The sequence below is a fragment of the Aquarana catesbeiana genome, linkage group LG01 (assembly GCF_042186555.1).
Source record: "Aquarana catesbeiana isolate 2022-GZ linkage group LG01, ASM4218655v1, whole genome shotgun sequence".
NCBI classification, from domain to species: Eukaryota; Metazoa; Chordata; class Amphibia; order Anura; family Ranidae; genus Aquarana; species Aquarana catesbeiana.
In genome coordinates this window covers 20,190,788-20,212,911 of record NC_133324.1, presented here as the reverse complement: position 1 = coordinate 20,212,911, position 22,124 = coordinate 20,190,788, and the positions used below count along the sequence as shown (strand labels likewise).

The following is a 22,124-nucleotide window of genomic DNA, read 5'->3' as shown; positions in this document are numbered from 1 at the left end:
CGCGGCCACAGGAAAAACAACAAAAACATGTTTTTGCCACATTTCGCATTTTCCTGCGGCCGGCAGTTAAAACATTCCTATCCGGAACATTATTCTTCCATGTCAGGAGAGGAAGGTTTAACCTCACCTAAACGCAGCAGCTCCTAAACTCGGCTAAAAGTCCATAGGCTTTTATGGAGTTAAGTTTAGGAGCTTTTGGTGTTTTTTTTTTTTTTGCCAAAGCGCCTAAACTCGAGTTTAGGAGGTGCCATTGTACATGAAGCCTTACAGCTTTTACATACCACGCTTATGTGAGTTTTGCAGCAGTTATGAGTGTTTGAGGTTAGAAGCGTTTTTTTCAAAGATAACCTCAGCAGACCCTCCCAAATGCCCACAATGCAGGAAAAACAAGTATTATTAACTATTTCAGACATTCTGTGAGAGTAGAGAGAGCAGTGTGCTTGTAGATAGCTGTTTTATTTCTTGTGTTTTCACTATGGATCCCATCATGAGCATGAGGAAACCTCCTGATGTTGCTGAGGTTCGGAAGACGTAGAAAATTGCGCGAGAGGACCAGAGTTTGTCGCTACTGGACTCATCCATTGATGCAGGCAACACCATGAGATGAAATTTGTCTTTTTTCAACATTTTTATATGTTCAAAAATTATCAAAACATTTTTCCCCTTTAAAAAGGCTTATAAACGCAAAGGTGCATAAACGCAGTTTACCACGGTTACAAACATTTGGCGTTTGAAATGCCGGTAAACTTCAGTCCTGAACACGTTTTTTCTGCTTTAAAAATAAATGCCTGTAACCTCAACTGCCTCTAAGCTACTATAAACGCTGAGTGTACGTGTACATATAAGATAACAGAGGAGAGTTCAGGGGCAGCTGAAAAAAAAGGCCAAACTGCTCCTAAACTTCAGTTTAGCAGCTGTAGGGTACATGAGGCCTAAGTGTGGCAGAACAGTTCAATATAAACAACATCTTTCCCCTAACTATAGTAGTGTGGCTGCCCAGGCATACCTCTGTGAGGTGAGAGTCTATTACGGTATTATCCATAGTTTGGCTGTCTCCGAAAGTCCCAGTGTCTTCAATCCTGCTTCCACATGCAAACAGTATCCAGTCCGCTAAGAAGATCCAACCAAGAAGGGAGTGGCAGCCCCGGTCTTCAGCCTTCCCTCTTTTTATATCACAGGTGGGCCAGCTAGGCCCAAAAAGCCTGGAAACAGAACTTCCACAAGTTAACCCCTTCCCCTGGCCAAGGCCAGCCGCTAACTCACTAGAACCAAATACAGTTCAACCTGCCTACAGCAGTGATTGGAAAGGCTACCCAGGTGCATACGAATGCAATCTGGGTCCCCATTACTATGAGCCTCAGGTGTTGGACATCATCCCTAATGGCTAAAACTGGAAGTTAAGGCCTTGTAAACAAAATGTAATTTGGGACCCCTGACCAAGCCAGAGCTGTAGTAAGGTGAATCCTGAGTGTTTACAGAGCAGCAGCTCGCTGCCCTTGCTGAACCGTGGACCCCAACGCCGGGAACTAGCATAACAATCCGAGCACCAAGGCTCCCCCCAACATGCTGCTGACTTCCTTCATGCTGCCCGAGTTGTTTTCACATGCTGGCTAACTTTTGTGGAGAGAAAAGCAGTTCTGAATTGAACGCTGAGTGGAACGGATGTGACATCAGTGAACTGTCGGGGGGAGGGGGAGTGTATATGAATTTTGGGACTGTCCAGCCTGTTTGTCAAGCCTGGACCGGCTAGGCTGTAAGTTTTTGGATGGGCCTCCACATTCCCCATGCATGAGCTTGCCCGTGTACACCTTTAGGGTGGTCACAAAATAATTAAAGCAGCCTTGTAAAGGGATGCCCAAAAAACTAAGGTCAACCTGCGAATATTTGCTTCTCCACCTGCCCACTCTGCCTGAGGATAATTTCTTCAAGTGAAATAGTCCACTGAACTCTTCCTGGAGTGCTGATGCCTTGGGTCTCCCCGCAGTGCTTAATTACTCCTCCTCTTCACTACAGGATTCAGTGGTGACTTGGAGGGCAGTGGGAGGAAAAACTAAGCCCAGTGGGGAACACAGGAGATCCACATTACCCAAATGGTTGGTTTCCTAAAGGAATATAGAGAAAGATTTTGCTTGGAGTGGTCTTCTTTTACAGGTAGACTATCTGGGGTATATTTTTCTAACTGACCGCTCTAAAGTAAACATAAGTCCCAAATAGATGATGTTAAGGGTCTAAAATAATTTCCATCTTTCACAGGGATCCCACAGGTATGTAAATACTGTACATACTTACATTGGTGGTGTACAGAAAGCAGAAAGATGGCAGAGAGCTCTGGGGAACACTGAGTGGACTGGATGTGACTTTAGTGGAATGTTGGGGGGGTGGGGGGGGGGGGGCATGCATTTTGAGGCTTCCCAACCTCTTTGTCAAGCCTGAACCACCTAGGCTGCAAGTTTTTGGACGGGACACCACATCCCCATGCATGCGTTTATCCCATATCAGAACTTTCTCAAAACTCCATTTCTTCCTAACCATGTGAGTTGCCAGTTTACATGCATTTACCAACATTTTATATTGCTGCACTTAGTCCGGCACTCTCTGGTGTCTCCTTGGTCCTACAAGTTTATTCATCAGTCCAACCCAGTGTACTTCTAGCTGAATCATGGTACCTTGTTGTGCTGAGATTCTCCACCAGATGCCCTGCCATTTTGATGAGCAAGTGTTTTTACCTGTTACATGTGAGTTGCCAATTGTCTAATTTACTACACTTACTGTAGATCGCCCCCTCTCGCTCCTTATCTGTTTGCTCAGAGATAGTTCAGTCTTGCAGAGATGCTGCACCAAGTCTTCTGAGGCAAGCAAGGAGTTACCCTGGATGTTCCAATTGGACCTCATGAACTTTTTTGCTGGTCTCACTATACAGGGAGTCCCGGAGCCAAAAGAAAGAAGAAAAATGAGCAGGACCGCATGACAGGGGTGGACAGTAGGACAGCAGGAAAATAATAAGGTGGTTAGCTCTTTAAGACAGGGGGTATTGCTAGGGGCTGGGAGGGGTCCCGGGAAGTTTAGGGGGAGGGGTGATCAATGAGGGGGCCAGGAGCTGAAGGAGAAGAAGCAGCTTGGGACCTGCCCTGCTCCTCATTTTTCCTCTGCAGGACATATGGTGGACTTGGAGCGACTAATCTCGCAGCTGTGGTGGCCTCCCGGGGCACAGACTGGATACAGGCTCAGGTGGATACATTAGTGGGGGAGCAGGACACAGCAGCGGTCATGGGGGGCAGGGGATCCCACGTGCTGGTCGGTCACGGCCACCGGAGCACTTCAGTCCAGACCCCTCCCCCCGGAGCTCAGCGTCACTCCCGGAGACCCGACAGGGACCCTCCGGCTCCCTCAGCCCAGCATGCTATGGCTTCGGCAGGGGGTGAGGCCGGGAGGAATCCGTGCCGTGGACGGAGCTCAGGGGCAGGGGAGACGAGTGCCGCACATGGCTCCTCCCCTCCCGCACATCGCTGGTGTCTGGAGCACACAGCCGCTGCTACAGTGGCAGTCCAGGGCAGGCATGCGGCTCGGTGTGGGAGAGCACAGAATGTGGATGCCGGCCAGGCATCAAAGGTGGCCAGTGGTCCTGCGGTTCCCGAGGGGCGGAGTCTGAGGAGCGCTGGAGCTGAGAGGAATGGCAGTGGAGGTCGTACAACGGACGCCCGTGCCAGGAGTCCATCCAGGAGGTCGGTGAGTGGGCCTGGTGTTCCAGGCGGGAGAAGCAGGAGGGACCAGCAACACAGACCCTCGGCAACCAGGTCAGGAGCCCCTGGGGTGCAGAGGTGAAGGACGCCAGGTCGGAAGGAGAACTGTTCGGGTCGGAGGTGGACGAGGACCAGGGACATCCAGCACCAAGGAATTCCGGCGCAGCGGCTAATGGCCCCAGTCCTGGGCAGGCCGCAGAGTGTGTCTCTTGTTTATCTATCTGTTCTTTGTTGCAGGATTTACTGGGTCAGGGTAGAGGGGTGGGCCCTGTGACAGGTAGGTTGGCGGTGGCGGGTGGTAATGGGACCCTTGCTAAGCAGTCAGCGGATTCTGTTTCAGATACTGGGGTGGCGGGGGTAGTCCTTAGGGACTTGTTGTCTGGTTTACGGGACTTGGTCGGAGAGCCTGCGGGTAAGAGGGATGACGTCGGTGCGAGTGGAAAGGATGCTTCCTTTCCTTACTAGGTATCCCGACCGGCACGCTGCGGCTTTGTTGGAGGAAGGGTTTTCTTTTGGTTTTCGAATACAGTGTTCCCTTCCCTCCGTCCCGCCCATAGCGAGGAACTTGCGTTTCACCTTGCTACAGCCTTCAGTGGTTACTGAAAAAGACGGTTCCGCTGCAGGACTTGGTGGTCTCTCCGCTGGGAGTAGTTCCCAAGAAAGAGCCGCACAAGTTTCGATTGATTCACCACCTATCCTTTCCAAAAGGGGGTTTGGTCAATGATGTAATCATGCCTGAGGAGTGTGCTGTGACCTACACTTCCTTTGATGCGGCGATATCCTGGATGCGCCATTATGGGCGTGGTGCGCTCTTGGCAAAGGCAGATATTGAATCTGTTTTCTGTCTGCTGCCGGTCCATCCAGACAGCTTTCGATTGCTGGGCTGCACTTGGAATGGGGCATACTATGTTAATCGTTGCCTGCCTATGGCCTGCTCGATCTCCTGTGCTTTGTTTGAAACCTTCAGCTCTTTCTTGGAATGGGTGGTCCGAGGTGTCTCTGGGCTCAACTCCGTCATTCTTACTTGGATAACTTCTTGTGCACGGGGCCACCGGCGTCCAACATTTGCTCCGTTCTGCTGGAAACGTTGCAGTATATAGCCGATCGTTTTGGGGTCCCGTTGGCTGCTGAAAAAACGGAGGGCCCCATGCCATCCATTACTTTTCTAGACATTGTTGTGGATTCCCAAATTATGGAATGTCGATTGCCTGCGGATAAGCTCGAGGCTTAAGTCTGAGGTTCGCGGGATCATTGGTAAGCGCAAGATTCAGCTACGCCAGTTGCAGTTGTTGTTGGGTAAGTTAAATTTCGCTTGCCGCATAATGCCGATGGGCAGGGTTTTTTGCCGCCGGCTGTCAGCATCGACGGCCGGAGTTAAAGCGCCCACTCATTTTGTGCGTTTGACCAGGGAACACAGAGAGGACTTGCTGGTGTGGCATGGGTTCCTTGAATCGTTCAATGGGCGCACTTTATGGATGGCTGGGCCCATCAGCAATTTTGATTCGGAGCTGCTTACAGACGCAGCGGGTACTATGGGTTATGGGGCTTTCTTTCAAGGTAAATGGAGTGCTGCGCCTTGGCCTTGGTAGTTCAGAGTATGAGTGTTCTTTATTTCGGGCAGCATTTGCACTTACCTTCTTTGGGGTGTTGAGGGTGGGTGAGTTGCTCAGCCCTTCCAAACGGGCTCACGAGGGCCTGCTGGCGCATGAGGTGGCTTGTTCACAGGATTCGGTTAGCTTATAGGTACGGCGGTCCAAAACCGACCAGAGCGGGAAGGGCATGCAAATTGTTGTGTTTCGCATTCCATATTTGCTCATCTGTCCAGTAGGGGCAGTGAAATCCTTCCTTTCAGTACATCCGGGATTGGGGGGTTCCTTCCTTGTACATTTGGATGGGTCTGCGTTGTCCCGTTTTCAGTTCATAGCGGTATTCTGTAAGTGTCTAAGGGCTGCAGGTTACAAACCTAGGGGCTACGTCTCCCACTCCTTTCGCATCGGGGCGGCCACAGAGGCTGCTTGGGTGGGTTTGGATGATGAGATAGTCAAGCGCATTGGTCGGGGAGATTCTGACAGGTTTAAGCTCTACATTCGCCCTCATTTGCTGCGAGATTAAGGCCACTCAGGAGTTTGTGTTCGTCTGTCTGGATAGAGAACGGGGGGATTGTGCTGTTATGTGTTTTGTTTGTTTCCTTTATTCAGATGGAGAGGTCGGCCTGGTGTGGATTCTGTGTCATTTATACGTGTTTTGGGGGGCCAGATGAGCAGATGTATGGCCTAACGGTAGGTAGCTAGGCATCCCTAGACAGAAAGCTCAGGTTCGGTGGATTGGGGTGCCGGGTATGCTGTGGAGCAGGGTGGTCCCAGAGGCACATCGCTTCTCTCGTCTTGATAGGGCCCCTGACATTTTGGTGCTGCATGAAGGGGGCAATGATCTGGGAGCCAGGTCCATGCGTGAGCTTATACGTGACGTGAAATTTGACTTCCTGCGCCTACGCACGTCATTCCCTGGGATGCTGATAGCGTGGTCTGATATGGTGGGTAGGACGTCTTGGCGTTGGGCTTGGTCGGTTAAAAAGGTTGACAAGGCCCGCGTTAAAGTTAAAAAAGAGGTGGGTAAATTTGTGACTCGCAATGGGGGTTTGGCGGTACGGCATAGGGAGTTGGAAGTGGGTACCCGGCGGTATCTTCGGAGTGATGGGGTGCCCCTTAATGCTGTAGTCATTGATCTGTGGTCCCTGGGGTTGCAGGAAGGAATCCAGAGGGCATTGAGGGTTTAGAGGGGCATGCAAGGGTAAGGCTTTACCCCTTGCGTGTTGTGGCAGTGGTGGGTCTTTGGAGGAGGAGAAAAAGTCTGGAAGATAAAAATGGTCGGGACCCTTCTGTGGTATGGGGTTTTTGGGTACATTCTGGTTAACGAAGGGTTTAACTAGGAATAGGTAAAATGTAGGTCACTGCTGATGAGGAGTATCGTCTCCGAGTCGGTGTTTTGCGACTGAAGGCCTAAGTTGAAGAAAAGTTTGTCGCAGTGACCAGGTTGTGTGTTGTTGACCAAGATTTAGTCTAACAATTGTGGCTGATGGTTATGCTTAAATATATGTTATTTATTTGAAGTTATGTATTTTGCTAAATAAAAGGCTGCTATGGCCATTTTACTCCAAAATACCTTTGTCACGTCTTTTATCCTTCATCTTCCTCTGTGTGCCCATCTGAATCGGCTTCACTATGAGATTGATTTAAAGCTGAACCCCAGGCAGATATAAAAGACAAAAAAAATGCAGCTCTGTAATCATTAATAGATTAAATGCAAACAGTGTAACCTGAATTTGACCGGGCATCAGCCTCTTGCAATCTCAGAGAGGGTGAGGGGGAAGCAGCACCAAGGGCCAATCAGGTGTCCTGTAGGTGCACAAGCTTGCTGATAGGGGGAGAGAGCAAAATGATAGAGAGGGGCTTATCACTGTAATGCCCCTCCTTTCACTATTCAGTCACAAAGTTGGGATGGGGTGGAGACCTGTAAGTAAAAGTGAAACTGCAGCAGTGAAAGGGCAGGCCCCCATCCCCTTCCAGACAGGACTGTGCTGTGTGGCAAAGCAGTGTAACTCTCAGAACTGGATGGACAGAAATATAAACCATTAAACAGGCAAAACAGCCCCCTCATATGTACTTTGTCTGGGTAGTTAGCTGTTAGCATAGTGTTCAACCGTAAGGGAGAAGCTCCAGTCACCCGAGGCACTGTCACTGAGATGAGAATAGTTTAGTCATTTTCTGTGCAACAAACTGCCTGAATATGAACCTCAAGCTCTGTGTAGAAGTGAAAAGTGCCTGATGTAGCACCCTCCTAAAATAGGTTGCTAGAAAGGTTAGGCAAATTGAGTTCTTTCTTTCTCCCCTCTAATCAGTGGAGCGATTTGTGATTGCTTTGGGCTGTTCTAGGCTTCACTGGCTGCAGATTTGATTGTTTCCTTCTGCCTTCTGGAGGATTCAGGAATGCAGTGGGTTGGGAAAGGCAAATCAGCAGCCTGAACATTTATGTTGTCTCAGCCAATCCCTGGTAGAGGGTGCCCAGAAGGTGGCTAGGAAGCTCATAAATACTCTGGGGCCTGAGGCAGCCCTCTGTTCTTTTTGAAGAAGAAGTTCCCAGCCCGAAGGGCCTCTGCCCTTCTGGGCAATGCAGCTGAAGCTTACAGGAGCTCATCGAGGTCCCAGCTAAGTGCCGCAAGGGCTGGATAAAAGCAAGCAAAGGGCCACAGTTTGGAGACCCCTGCCCTAGACTATTCATTGAACCAGAAAGAGTGACTGTTGCTGTGTGCCTGGCTGCCACTACACCGATTTGGGCGTGAACCTGGGCCTTTTCTGGGGTGAGAGCTACACTTAGAAGAGCGAATGACAGCAGCAAAAAGACCAAGTGGTCTATCAAGTCTTCCCCATTTCTTTTTAAATGTTTTTCTTTTCTTTTTTTTTTTTTTTTAACCTTAGTATTCTGGGAGAGGCAGTAAGCCAATATGATTCTTCATTACAATACTATTTACTTGAGCCCTGGCCACAAGGGAGGCTTTGATTTTTTTTTTTTTTCTATAAAAAATCATTGAGAGACTAGATTGAAATGGAAAGGTCATTTTTTTTAATCACATTAACTTACAAAATGGCTTTATAGCAATTATATATGTTATATCAATTTTTAACCAAGCTGCAGTTCTCCTTAATAAAACAAAAAAACAACAAAAAAAACAAAACAAATCCACACCTAAGAGCCAACTTTACTAAGCTTGGTGTCAGGATATGTTGAGCCCTGGCCATGCCCTCTTTTTTTTTTTAACAAGGTATTCACAAAACCGAAACCAACATAATGTGTGAATAGATCCTTAGAAAAAAAAAAAAGTTGAAATATTCTCAAAATGTATTTCTGAATTTGGGGTGGAATTTTTGGGGCAAATTGGCAAAAATTGAATTAAACGTGTCGGGCATCAAGAATAATTATGGAAGACGCAGTTTTTTGAAAAATCCTTATGGGGTCAAACAGACCAGGATATAAATGTAAGTTTTCCACCTTACTGTAAAATATTTGAAATATGGATACAAGTTTGTTGTGGTAAAGAGACATAGGTCAAAAACAAGATAAATGGCAAAAAAGTAAACTGTTCCAGATCAGGAGAACATTGGTCCTCTGGATCCGAGTGAGGGACACAATCAGTGAGCACGAGACAGTGGAAATGAGGGGTTAAGAACACACAAGCACACACAGATTCCATACGGGAAATCTCTTGAACTTCAACCTTCCAAAAACTGTCTAATGCTTGAAGAATAAATATATGATATAAATAATATTATGACATCAACACTGAAGGAGTCTATCACTTTTCACCTTCTGTACCTAATATCACACAACATTGTTGCCTCTAACCTAGGCCCTCATCTTATACCTAAGGCCTCAGGGTCAGGACCACCACAAGCTCACGCTCTGGTTATGGGAGAGTATGACGGAGGATGTGAGGGAAAGGACGGTAACTAGGTAGAAAAAAAAAAAATATTCTCCAATAATATGTAGAGAATCAATGCACTTGGCCCTGGCGGATGCTACAATCTTCATCTTGCGTATTACAAAAGTCAAAGGAAGCAATTTTTATAGTTTTGGCCATGTTGAGCAATGGACAACCTCAACCATTAACCAAACTATCAGATGTTCCAGCACTCAGACATTGAAAGCATACTTTCATATAACTTATATAAAAAAACAAAACGAAGAAATAAAAAAACAACTTTGAGTAACATTTGAAATGTCCAAAAAATAAAAAACATAGAAAGTGCAGTACAAAACAATCCGTTTTCTACCCTTCACCATGAAAGTGGTCAGTGGAGTTCGAAGCTGGAAGGGGTCACCAATGGGAAGAACATTTTTGAGAGAAAGTCCTAGAGGTATTGTCCTCTTTGTGCATCATTCAAGACATCCCCTTTGTGTTTTTTTTTATGGACCCCATGGACACACCACCCCTCCGATACAAGTCTCAGGCCTTATTTTCTAAGATCTCACTCAATCCAGTTCATCGAATGGGAATGGATCCTCAGTGCATGTCAACATATAAATGATGTAATAAGAGATGCTTCCAGTTCGCTGTGTTTGGTAGGAAATGGTCCACTGTACGATACATGAAAAAAGTTTGGTCCTACAAGTTTGTGTGTCCTTAAGAGAAGGAATGAAAAGGCACCTGTTGTCCTCTTCTACCTAATGCTCCTTCCTCAAAAAGTTAGGGGGATTATGCGTAAGTGGTATCTTCCATGCCTAATGGATCCCTCCATATTACATTGAGAACCTTTTGGAAAATAAGACCAGTCTTTGTTTTATTCAGTCGTTTCTTTGATGACATCAGGTGCTGGTCAACAGGTTCTTGTTCTTGAAGGAAGTTGTGGGATGCAGAGGTTTTCTATGGAGTCTCAAGTCACGCATTCTACATTGGTGGAACTATCAAACCAGTCATGGCTAAAGAGAAAGAAAATAATTAGTTACATAGTTAATCTGGTTGAAAAAAAAGACACCAGTTGATCCAGAGTAAGGAAAAAAACAATAAAGCATGATCCAATTTGCTCCAGCAGAGGAAAAAAAATTCTTCCTGATCCCCCAAGAGGTTATCGGATATTCCCTGGATTAACTTTACCTATAAATATTAGTATCCAGTTATATTATGTACATTTAGGAAAGAATCCAGGCCTTTTTAAAAACAATCTACTGAGCTGGCCAGAACCACCTCTGGAGGGAGTCTATTCCACATTTTCATAGCTTTTACTATGAAGAAGCCTTTCCCTATTTGGAGATTAAATCTCTTTTCCACTAGACGTAAAGAGTGCCTCCTTGTACTCTGCGATGTCCTTAAGGTGAACAACTCTACAACAAGTTCACTATATGGACTACTTTTGTATTTATACATGATGATCATATCCTCCCTTATGTATTTACACATGGTGATCATATCCAATTAGTGATGTGTACAGGCATGTGGTATTATGAACAGTTCATCTGGGGTTATGCAATGATAAAAGGTGAAGTATCCTAAGGCAACCAACTAAATGTCACCTTTCTTCAGAAAAAGAAGTTAAAAATGGTTGATGGTTTCTGAGAGGCTGATAAATACTTGGTCACTTCACCCAAAATGGATACTCAGATTTTGCTTAATGCCAAAGACATAAACCTAACATTCTTTTCTATATTTCTCTAGATCTAGGCTTGAGTTTCTGCACCTATTCTCCTGCTGTGAGCGTTCTCCCTTCTGGATTTTTAATTTATGTATCTTTTTTTTAATCTATTTCTCAGTTGATAAACACAAGCATTGTGTCTCCCAAAGTTAAGCCTTATTACTCTAGAAAATGAAAGAAAATGCATAGATACTTCCTACACACTATGTAAAATAGTCTATTCTTTAGGAGTTTGTGTATAACAATCTCAGACCATAGTATAAAATGTCAAAAACATAGAGACAGGACAAACTCCAATGCCATAAGCTTGAATGAACTTTATTGTTCCACACAAAGAACACAAAGAAGTTCCGCCTATACCCATACAAGCAGATGTCGTTGGAGTGTGGCCAGTCTATTAGCCTTTGACATGTAGAGAGCTGGGACGAGCTCCATACAGCTGCGCCTCCACCCATGGATGTGGGCAGACTCAGGGCTAAGAAGCAAAAGTTTTCCCTCTAAATGCTCTTTGGTCTTAAATGGATTGGGTATAACATAAACAAAAGTCTGAATTTCCCTGCTTTTATAAGTTCTCCCTTAAGGCTGCTGTGCACCGCATTGAGCTTGAATTGCATTTACCACCATATTTAAGCAGGCATTCTGTACTGTAAACACTTTGAATCTTTTGATCACCCATGGTAAAATGAAAAAAAAAATGGGTGGGTCCAGGTCAACGCAGCAAAGGGAAGAATCAAGGAAAAGGAGAAGAAAAGTTGGTAAATATAACTGAGGTGAACACAGGAGGTATGTAGCCTATTTGGCCTGTTAAACACTACTTTAACAATATATGGATTTGCAGCCAATTCTACAGTCTGCTGTAAAATTATATTTCAACTGTAGGTAAAGTCTAGTGGGTGGAGTCTATGGGTGGCTTACTATACTCTTTCGGAATTCCAATGGCAGAATTTCTCTACTATAGTTCCTGGCTCTGTCTTTTCCCACCTTGGAGTCTACGGTTGGCTTCCTATACTCTTTGGGGATTCCGGTGGTGGAATCTCACTACCAAAATTCTTGGCTCTGTCTCTGCCCACCTTGGAGTCTATGGTTAGCTTCCTATACTTTTTAGGGTTTCTATTGTTCGAATTTGTCTAGGAAAGTTTGTGGCTCTGTCTCCACTCAACTTTGAGGCTACAGTTGGTGGGTGGTGGAATCTCTGTACCATAGTTGCTGGCTCTGTCCTTACCCAAGTTGACATCTATTATTGGCTTCTCTCTGGAGTTTCTATTGGTAGAACTGCTCTACCACAGTTCCTGGCTCTGTCTCCACCCAAGTTGGAGTCTACAGTTGGTTTTCATATACTGTCTGGGGTTTCTACTGGTGGGATCTCTCTAGAATAGTTCATGGCTCTGTCTCCACTCATCTTTGAGTCTACAGTTGGCTTCTTATAATCTTTAGGGTTTCTAGTGTTGGGATCTTGGTACCATAGTTACTAAACTATTCTAGAGAGATCCCACCAGTTCTCCCTTAAGGCTGTTGTGCACCGCATTGAGCTTGAATTGCATTTACCACCATGAATTGCATTTACCACCATATTTAAGCAGGCATTCTGTACTGTAAACACTTTGAATCTTTTGATCACCCAAGGTAAAATGAAAAAAAAAATGGATGGGTCCAGGTCAACGCAGCAAAGGGAAGAATTAAGGAAAAGGAGAAGAAAAGTTGGTAAATATAACTGAGGTGAACACAGGAGGTATGTAACCTATTTGGTCTGTTCAACACTTTAACAATATATGGATTTGCAGCCAATTCTACAGTCTGCTATAAAATTATATTTCAACTGTAGGTAAAGTCTAGTGGGTGCAGTCTATGGGTGGCTTACTATACTCTTTCGGAATTCCAGTGGCAGAATTTCTCTACTATAGTTCCTGGCTCTGTCGCTTCCCACCTTGGAGTCTATGGTTGGCTTCCTATAGTCTTTAGGGATTCCGGTGGTGGAATCTCACTACCAAACTTCTTGGCTCTGTCTCTGCCCACCTTGGAGTCTAGGGTTAGCTTCCTATACTTTTTAGGGTTTCTATTTTTTAATTTGTCTAGGAAAGTTTGTAGCTCTGTCTCCACTCAACTTTGAGGCTACAGTTGGTGGTGGAATCTCTGAACCATAGTTACTGGCTCTGTCCTTACCCAAGTTGACATCTATTAGTGGCTTCTCTCTGGAGTTTCTATTGGTAGAACTGCTCTACCACAGTTCCTGGCTCTGTCTCCACCCAAGTTGGAGTCTACAGTTGGTTTCTTATACTCTCTGGGGTTTCTACTGGTGGGATCTCTCTAGAATAGTTCATGGCTCTGTCTCCACTCATCTTTGAGTCTACAGTTGGCTTCTTATACTCTTTAGGGTTTCTAGTGTTGGGATCTCGGTACCATAGTTACTGGCTCTGACTCCCCCAAACTTGAAGTCTATAACTGGCTTCTCTCCTTGGAGTTTCTAGTGGTGGAATCTCTCTACCATAGTTCCTGTCTCTGTCTCCACTGAAGTTGGAGTCTACAGTTGGCTTCTTATACTCTCAAGAGAATGTTTACATTCCTCCATACACAGTCTACCTAATATCAAAAAACTGCCAGATCTGGAACTGGAAGTGCACAGATCTTGCTTCCAGACACCATGATACATATAGGAAACCCGTGGCTGGTCTCAAATATTTACCAATAAATTACATATAAGTTTTGGGTTGATAAAATACCTTTACTTTTTGTTGAGAAAAAAAAATACCAAATATTTTAAAAACAATTATGATACATGCTTGAAATAACATTCGATGGACTCGATAAGTCTATCCAATAAGTCAAACTGCTTTATAAAAGCTGACTGAAGTAGAACTCCAGCAATTTTTTATGGGGTATTAAGGGTTAGAACCTTTTTCAAGATTGTATTGTTTGCGTCCTCCGACTCTCTCCACTTCCTGTCTCAGTGACACAACAGGAAGTGAGTGCAACTCTCCCCAGACCACAGTAAAAGCCTAGCAGAAATTGCAACCCTTCCTTACTATATCCAAAACTAGAAAATATCATTATTCTGGAGTTATTCTTTCACAGAAAATTAATAGTGATGGACCTATGAGCTAGTTGAACCTGCTTCCACTTCTGCTTGTAGACATTGGGGAGGCCGTCATCCTGACCCTACCCATGTATAGTAAAGGTGTTAGGCGACCTCACCCAGCACTGCTCCAGAAACCATGCCCCACCGACACATTTCACCCCACCCACTAGAGGGCTTAGTCATAAAGGCTCTATGACTAAGCCACAGAGTGCAAGGCAAAACAAAAACGTGTTGAGTAGCACTGGCTGAGGCCACCCAACACCTTTACTATACACAGATCTAGTGAGCGGTGTCCCTGATGTGTACAAGCACTATTACAGCTGAATGAGTGAGCTAGGATGCCAGCACCCCACATCTGAGGACCAGGGGGTTAGAGCCTTTCCTCTTGCCTGGAGCAGCACTTCAAGTCTCATTCCTGCTTTCACTTTTGATTTGCAAACAAAACATGACAGCAACAATGTTGCTGATATTTTTTTTGGGCCTCCCCCAAAGACGGCAGTCAGGCTTGTGTACCTTGTAGACTGTTCGCACTGGAGCTGGTACAGGTAGGTGGAGGAGAGTTCTGGGGTCGCACCACTGGGGCAAAGGCGCTCTTCTGTTTGACAGCGGAGATCATATTGACCGGTGAGAAGGAGAAGATGCCAGTGGGGGTACCCGAATTGGCGCCGGACGGGAGAGTGATTGAAGAAGCTCCGAGTGGGGGACTTGCGGGCATAACTAAGACAGCAACACAAAAATGAAAGTCATTATTTTCTTTTTCAATGTACAAAGACCAGAAGAACAAATGTTATCTGTGGCTGAGTGACCACAATATGTTTAACATCAGTCAAAATAAAAATGATGCTATGAACTGCGTACAGTAAAAATTGTCTATACTGTCTGCGCCTATACTGCAAAGCATTAGCTCAACCTGTTAACCAAAACGTTAAAATGTTCTTTCAGGTGAAAGAGGCCTTCTCCAGTTTTAATGTGTGAGTTACATAGTTAGTCAGGTTGAAAAAAGACACATCTAGTTCAACCATAAAAATAAATAAATAAAATAAAAAATCTCATACAATCCCATATACCCAATCCTATACCCACAGTTGATCCAGAGGAAGGCGATGTGCAATAATGACCACACACAGGGGCTGACTGGTAATGTATGGCCCAGGGGGCAAGTACAACCCAGAGGCCCATGGTGCAGCGACTGGGCCCCCCTCCCGCTTTCCCTCTTCCCTGCCTCCTTCCGACCCCCATCCCAGGCTGAAGCTCCACTGCAGGTACTCCCTGGTCACCAGTCAGGTCGGGCTGGACAGCGCCTACTTTACTGACTCCGGGTTCCTGAACTGGCTAGCAGGGGGCTGCAGGGGGAACCGGGGGGGCTTGGTGGGGCTGCTTGGTCGGGCACAGAGCCAGCCTCTTCTCAGACACGGCATACACCATCCATGCCAGGGGGTGGCCTGCACTCTGTCCTCATCCTACACTCGGTAGAACACCGGCAGAGACACTTTACTCTTCACTAGGAGGCCTTTAGGCATGTCTGTGGCAGAAGTGCTGCAGCCTTTTAACGGGGCATCAGAGCAGCCCGGGGGGCCCAGTCAGCCCCTAACTAAACCTCAGTTCCTATTTCCTGGCACCCCACGGCTTACTCCAGTGAGACCCTTTTTCCTGGCCACCCAACTGGTTCATCACACCTAGAAGTTAGTCACCTTCAACAGGACTTGTTCTGTATTGTTGAAGATGTTTTTTAGCTTTGTCAAGCAATTTCTTTAGTTCTAATGATTGCCATGAAGATTCCCCGGCATTTATATCTACACCGGTAGCACAGACACCTTCATCCAATCACCATGTTGATTGTCCAAGAACAGGATCAGCAAAGTTGTGGAATGACCCCAGCCTTGGTGGCTCACGGTCTGCATAGGTGTTAATCCTCTGACTCACATGGCTTAAGGTATGAATCATTGTCACATCAAACTGGTAGAAATTCCATCATATGTGGAAGATAGATGGTATCTGAGGACCCCCTTCTGTCCAATGATGGTTGTTCTTGTTTTATGTACAGTAGTCTCTTTCATGCCTTTTGTGGATCCACCCTATTCTAGATACAGGCTTCTTGTAACATTTTATGCAACAGGTTCACAACTTTCATACCACCTATTATGTTCTTGGATAATCAACATCTGTCTTTATTGTGATTTGATTGGATTGGATTAAGCATGACTGTGCTACCTGTGTGGATATAAAAACTAGGTACAGTATCTCACAAAAGTGAGTACACCCCTCACATTTTTGTAAATCTTTTCTTCTATCTTTTCATGTGACAACACTGAAGAAATGACACTTGTCTACAATGTAAAGTAGTGAGTGTACAGCTTGTATAACAGTGTAAATTTGCTATCCCCTCAAAATAACTCAACACACAGCCATTAATGTCTAAACCGCTGGCAACAAAAGTGAGTACACCCCTAAGTGAAAATATCCAAACTGGGCCCAATTAGCCATTTTCCCTCCCCGGTGTTATGTGACTCGTTAGTGTTGCAAGGTCTCAGGTATGAATGGGGAGCAGGTGTGCTCAATTTGGTGTTATCGCTCTCACTCTCTCATACTGGTCACTGGAAGTTCAACATGGCACCTCATGGCAAAGAACTCTCTGAGGATCTGAAAAAAAAATGTTTGTTGCTCTACATAAAGATGGCCTAGGCTATAAGAAGATTTCCAAGACCCTGAAACTGATCTGCAGCACGGTGGCCAAGACCATGTAGTGGTTTAACAGGACAGGTTCAACAGGCCTCGCCATGGTTGACCAGAAAAGTTGAGTGCATTTGCTCAGCGTCATATCCAGAGGTTGTCTTTGGGAAATAGACGTATGAGTGCTGCCAGCATTGCTGCAGAGGTTGAAGGGGTGGGGGGGTCGGCCTGTCAGTGCTCAGACCATACGCCACACACTGCATCAAATTGGTCTGCATGGCTGTCATCCCAGAAGGAAGCCTTCTAAAGATGATGCACAGGAAAGCCCGCAAACAGTTTGCTGAAGACAAGCAGACTAAGGACATGGATTACTGGAACCATCTCCTGTGGTCTGATGAGACCAAGATAAACTTATTTGGTTCAGATGGTGTCAAGTGTATGTGGCGGCAACCAGGTGAGAGAGAGTACCAAGAGTAACCACGAGTACAAAGACAAGTGTGTCTTGCCTACAATCAAGCATGTTGGTGGGAGTGTCATGGTCTGGGGCTGCATGAGTGCTGCCGGCACTGGGGAGCTACAGTTCATTGAGGGAACCATGAATGCCAACATGTACTGTGATATACTGAAGCAGAGCCATGATCCCCTCCCTTCGGAGACTGGGCCGCAGGGCAGTATACCAACATGGTAACGACCCCAAACACAACACCAAGATGACCACTGCCTTGCTAAAGAAGCTGAAGGTAAAGGTGATGGACTATTCAATCATGTCTCCAGACCTAAACCCTATTGAGCATCTGTGGGACATCCTCAAATGGAAGGTGGAGGAGCACAAGGTCTCTAACATCCACCAGCTCTGTGATGTCGTCATGGAGGAGTGGAAGAGGACTCCAGTGGCAACCTGTGAAGCTCTGGTGAACTCCATGCCCAAGAGGGTTAAGGCAGTGCTGGAAAATAATGGTGGCCACACAAAATATTGATACTTTGGGTCCAGTTTGGACATTTTCACTTAGGGGTGTACTCACTTTTGTTGCCAGCGGTTTAGACATTAATGGCTGTGTGTTGAGTTATTTTGAGGGGACGGCAAATTTACACTGTTATACAAGCTGTACACTCACTACTTTACATTGTAGACAAGTGTCATTTCTTCAGTGTTGTCACATGAAAAAATAGAAGAAAATATTTGCAAAAATGTGAGGGGTGTACTTACTTTTGTGAGATACTGTATGTTCCCGACACTCATTAGAGCTGAAGAAGTGGCCTGGATAAGATACAAAGTATATTCAAAATTACAGAACCAGTCGAGTCAAATGTGACTTAAGAACATTCGACTAATACAGAAAATAGCCTGACACTATAGGCTAAGAATATTCGACCAGAAGAGGAAATACTATGTTATGAGGAAGACCTCTGTTAAGTGTGTGGAGATTCCTGTGCTCATCACTGACAATGTTTTTAGTTTATAACAGAGTGAGTCAGGAAAATACAGCATTTTCACCACTACATGGAGATGATGATCATAGGAAATAAGTATTTAAGTGTAATGAATCAGCTACAACAGAGAGAGAAGTTTTTACAGAATTGATAGAATGTTGCATCTCTTAATTTATTATACTCTCTGCACTAATGATTTCATTACACTTAAATACCTAATTCCTATGATCATCCACTCCATCTAGTGGTCATAATGCTGTATTTTCCTGACTCGCTCTATTTTTATAAATGAATAACATTTGAACTAGAGAGAAAATAACCAAATAACATTTGTTTTTGCCCCTCCCCCCGTTCACACTAAACAAAAGGTACATGCAGTTTCACATGAGGAATAGCTCTGTCATTTTTTAACCCCTTCCCAACCGCGGCACGCCAGTATACGTCGGCAGAATGGCACGGGTGGACAAAAGGACCTACAGGTACGTCCCCTTTAAGATGTGGCATTGTGAGTGCACATGCCCACCGCATGCTCCGTGACTGTGACCGTGGGTCCCACAGACTCGATGTCCGCCGGGTGCCCGCGATCATGTCACGGAGCGGAAGAACGGGGAGATGCCTTTGTAAACAAGGCATTTCCATGTTCTGCCTAGTGACACGACAGAGATCACCGCTCCCTGTCATCGGGAGCAGTGATCGATGTCATGTGAGTAGTAGCCCATCCCCCCCACAGTTAGAATCACTCCCTAGGACACACTTGACCCCTTCATCGCCCCCTAGTGTTTAACCAATTCCCTGCCAGTGTCATTTACACAGTAATCAGTGCATTTTTATAGCACCGATCGCTGTATAAATGACAATGGTCCCAAAATAGTGTCAAAAGTGTCAAAATAGTGTCCTCCGCAATGTCACAGTCCCAAAAAAAATCGCAGATCATCGCCATTACTAATAAAAAAAAAATAATAATAAAAATGCGATAAAACTATCCCCTATTTTGTAGACTCTATAACTTTTGCGCAAACCAATCAATATTCGCTTATTGGGTTTTTTTACCAAAAATATGTAGAAGAATACATATCGGCCTAAACTGAGGAAAAAAGATTTTTTTTTATATTTTTGGGGGATATTTATTATAGCAAAAAGTAAAAAATATTGCCTTTTTTTTCAAAATTGTCGCTCTTTTTTTTGTTTATAGCGCAAAAAATAAAAACCGCAGAGGTGATCAAATACCACCAAAAGAAAGCTCTATTTGTGGGAAAAAAAGGACGTCAATTTTGTTTGGGTGTAACGTCACACGACCGCGCAATTGTCAGTTAAAGCGGCGCAGTGCCGAATCGCAAAAAGTGCTCTGGTCAGGAAGGGGGTAAATTATTCCGGGGCTGAAGCGGTTAAAGTAGTTCTTAAGCCTAAACATTTTTTACCCTAATGCATTCTTTGCATAAAAGTAAAAAATGTTTAGGCAAATGTTTGGCCCCAATTGCATTGCACAGCGCAGGTAAGTATAGCCATGTTTGCTTTTTATTTTTATGTCCTTCATATTCACTTAAAAGCATGTGTTTAATAAACAGCTCATGCAACATAAATAACTGCAACTACCCCCATTTTATTCTACAGGGTCTCTGCTTTTAGAAATTGTGTAATTATTTGGGAGTTTAAAGCTATTTTCTAGCAAAAAATGCTGCGAGTGAAAAATTAAAAAAATTATATCTATGATAAATCTGCAAAGATGATACTTTTTAAGACACATGACCAAGAGTCATTCTCAAGCCAAGAGTACCTGCTATCGCCCCCCAGCTAGATATTGTCCTGCCAAAGAGCATGGGTAAAGTTCAGAGTATCCAGAAGGAAATTTTAGCTTTAAGTTATTTTTCAAAACCTCAGGGTTAGAGGTTTATGGGCCAGGTGTTAGGTTAGGGGTTGAGGTTATGGTTAGAGTTGCAAATCATTTAAGCCTTCTAGAGCCCCGAAGCTCTGAAGACTGGAGGGTGGACACTTACTTGCATATGGAGAGTTGGCAGTGGAGCCATTAAGGAAGCTTGGTGACACTGGTACTCCCAGGCTGGTCATCCCCGCCCCTGCGTAGCCGTTCATGCTGGAAGTGATGGTGTTGTAATTAGACTGCTGAGGGGTGGAGCTTGGAACATAGCCCCGCGGAGAGACACTGCTTGTGTTCCTGATATAGCCTGAGAAGAAGAAATGGAAATATAAGGTCAGGGTGTTAAGGAATTGCACAGATCTGACTTTTTGTATTAAAGTTACAGATGTTATTGTTTCACTCTACAATGCCAAAAATGAAACTACCATATAGGAAGGCAGGTTAAAAAAAAAAAAAAACAACCTCCATTCCAAGGCCACAACCTGACCCCAAACTCCAGTCAAAGGCCTCAAAATTACACCCAACCTCCAGCCCAAGATCCCAACCTGCAGTACAAGGCCTCAACCCGACTCACAATCTCCAAGCAGGGCCTCAACCTAAGCCCAACCTCCAATCCAAACCCTCAACCTGACCCCCAACCTCCAGTCCAAGGCCTCAACCTGACCCCAAACCTCCAATCCAAACCATCAACCTGACCCCAACCTCCAGTCCAAGGCCTTAACCTGATCTCATACCTCCAGTCCAAGGCCTCAACCTGACCTCCAATCTCCAGTTCAAGGCCTCAACCTGAGCCCCAACCTCCAATCCAAACCTTCAACCCGACCCCCAACCTCCAGTCCAAGACTTCAACCTGTCCCCCAACCTCCAGCTCAAGGCCTCAACCTGTCCCCTAACCTCCAGCCCAAGGCCTCAACCTGTCCCCCAACCTCAAGCCCTCAATCTGTCCCCCAACCTCCAGTCCAAGGCCTCAATCTGTCCCCCAACCTCCAGCCCAAGGCCTCAATCTGACCCCCAACCTCCAGCCCAAGTCCTCAAACTAACCCCCAACCTCCAGTCCCAAACCTCAACCTGACCTCCAACCTTCAGTCCAAGGCCTCAATGTGACTCCCAGCCTCCAGTCCAAGCTCTCAACTTGACCCCCAACCTCCAGTCCAAGGACTCAACCTGACTCCCAACCTCCAGTTCAAGGCTTTAACCTGACCGTAACGCTTAAATTTAACCCTACCCATAGGGCTTACTCAGACATGAGCCTATCATTGCCCCCCACCATGAAAATGATACACAGAGGATCGCGACAGTGGATTTTCATAAGGCTTTGACAGGTGGTGGGGAGGCGATATGTTGCCTTATCACCTCTTATTTAACCCTGAAAGTGCTGACCCACCGCACCGTGGATAGTTGTGGACAGCCCCAATAACTTAAATGGGTCACGTTTAGTGCTGGTGCCAACTGCCGAATGCAAGATGCTGTTTTGCCACAGCATGTGTACAGTCCTGAGCATCTCCTTTTCAGGTGGGTGGTCAGGGGTCATCTGTACGAATGAGCCCTTAAAGTAGATGTAAGTGATGAAGTAATAATGATCTAAAACATTGGCACCAAGTACTACCGATCCACTAGTCCATGGCTGTTACCTTGGTCGGAGGCCTGCTGGGACTCTGCGATATTGATGGCCAGTTGGCTTCCAAAGGAGTTGACCCCCATCATGCCGCTGTGATGGTGATTGGTCGTTAACGATGACAGCTGATTGGAGTTGCGAGGGACACTGTACAAAACTTCGGCGATATCTGCAGCTCTTTTTAATAAAATATCCTGCTGGGATGAGAAGAGTAAAAATGGCAAATGGGTTTCACTAGTTGTAAAGAATAAATATCAGTATAAAATATTATCGATTCTTTTTGTTAATAAGGGGGAAAAAAAAAAACGATCCTGCCAGAGCTCCAGTGCACTCCCATCTTTCTGTATACTCTACTATCAGTTGTGCCCAATTCTCACTGTGAACTACAGGAAACCTCCCCCACGATAAAAAAAAAAATGAGGGAATGGATTTTGCAGGGCTATCTACCCAATACCTACAACAAATATAATACATGAAGGCCAGGACACAGATACACTATATTGTCAAAAGTATTGGGACGCCTGCCTTTACACGCACA

At 45.3% G+C, this 22,124-nt stretch overlaps 1 protein-coding gene across 2 annotated transcripts in view; it reads right to left on the bottom strand.

Annotated features, from left to right (window-relative positions):
- Window positions 1-8,008: 8,008 nt before the first annotated feature.
- LOC141130534 (transcription factor COE3-like) overlaps window positions 8,009-22,124 on the bottom strand; it is a 207,475-nt gene continuing 193,359 nt past the window's right edge. For both annotated transcript variants that reach the window (XM_073618142.1, XM_073618143.1), the window contains exons 13-16: window positions 21,603-21,783; window positions 20,093-20,278; window positions 14,511-14,714; window positions 8,009-10,214 (exon numbers count right to left, since the gene is read on the bottom strand). In XM_073618142.1, coding sequence (XP_073474243.1) covers window positions 10,183-10,214; window positions 14,511-14,714; window positions 20,093-20,278; window positions 21,603-21,783 — 603 coding nt within the window. In that variant the 3' untranslated portion in view covers window positions 8,009-10,182. The remainder of the gene's footprint in view (window positions 10,215-14,510; window positions 14,715-20,092; window positions 20,279-21,602; window positions 21,784-22,124) is intronic.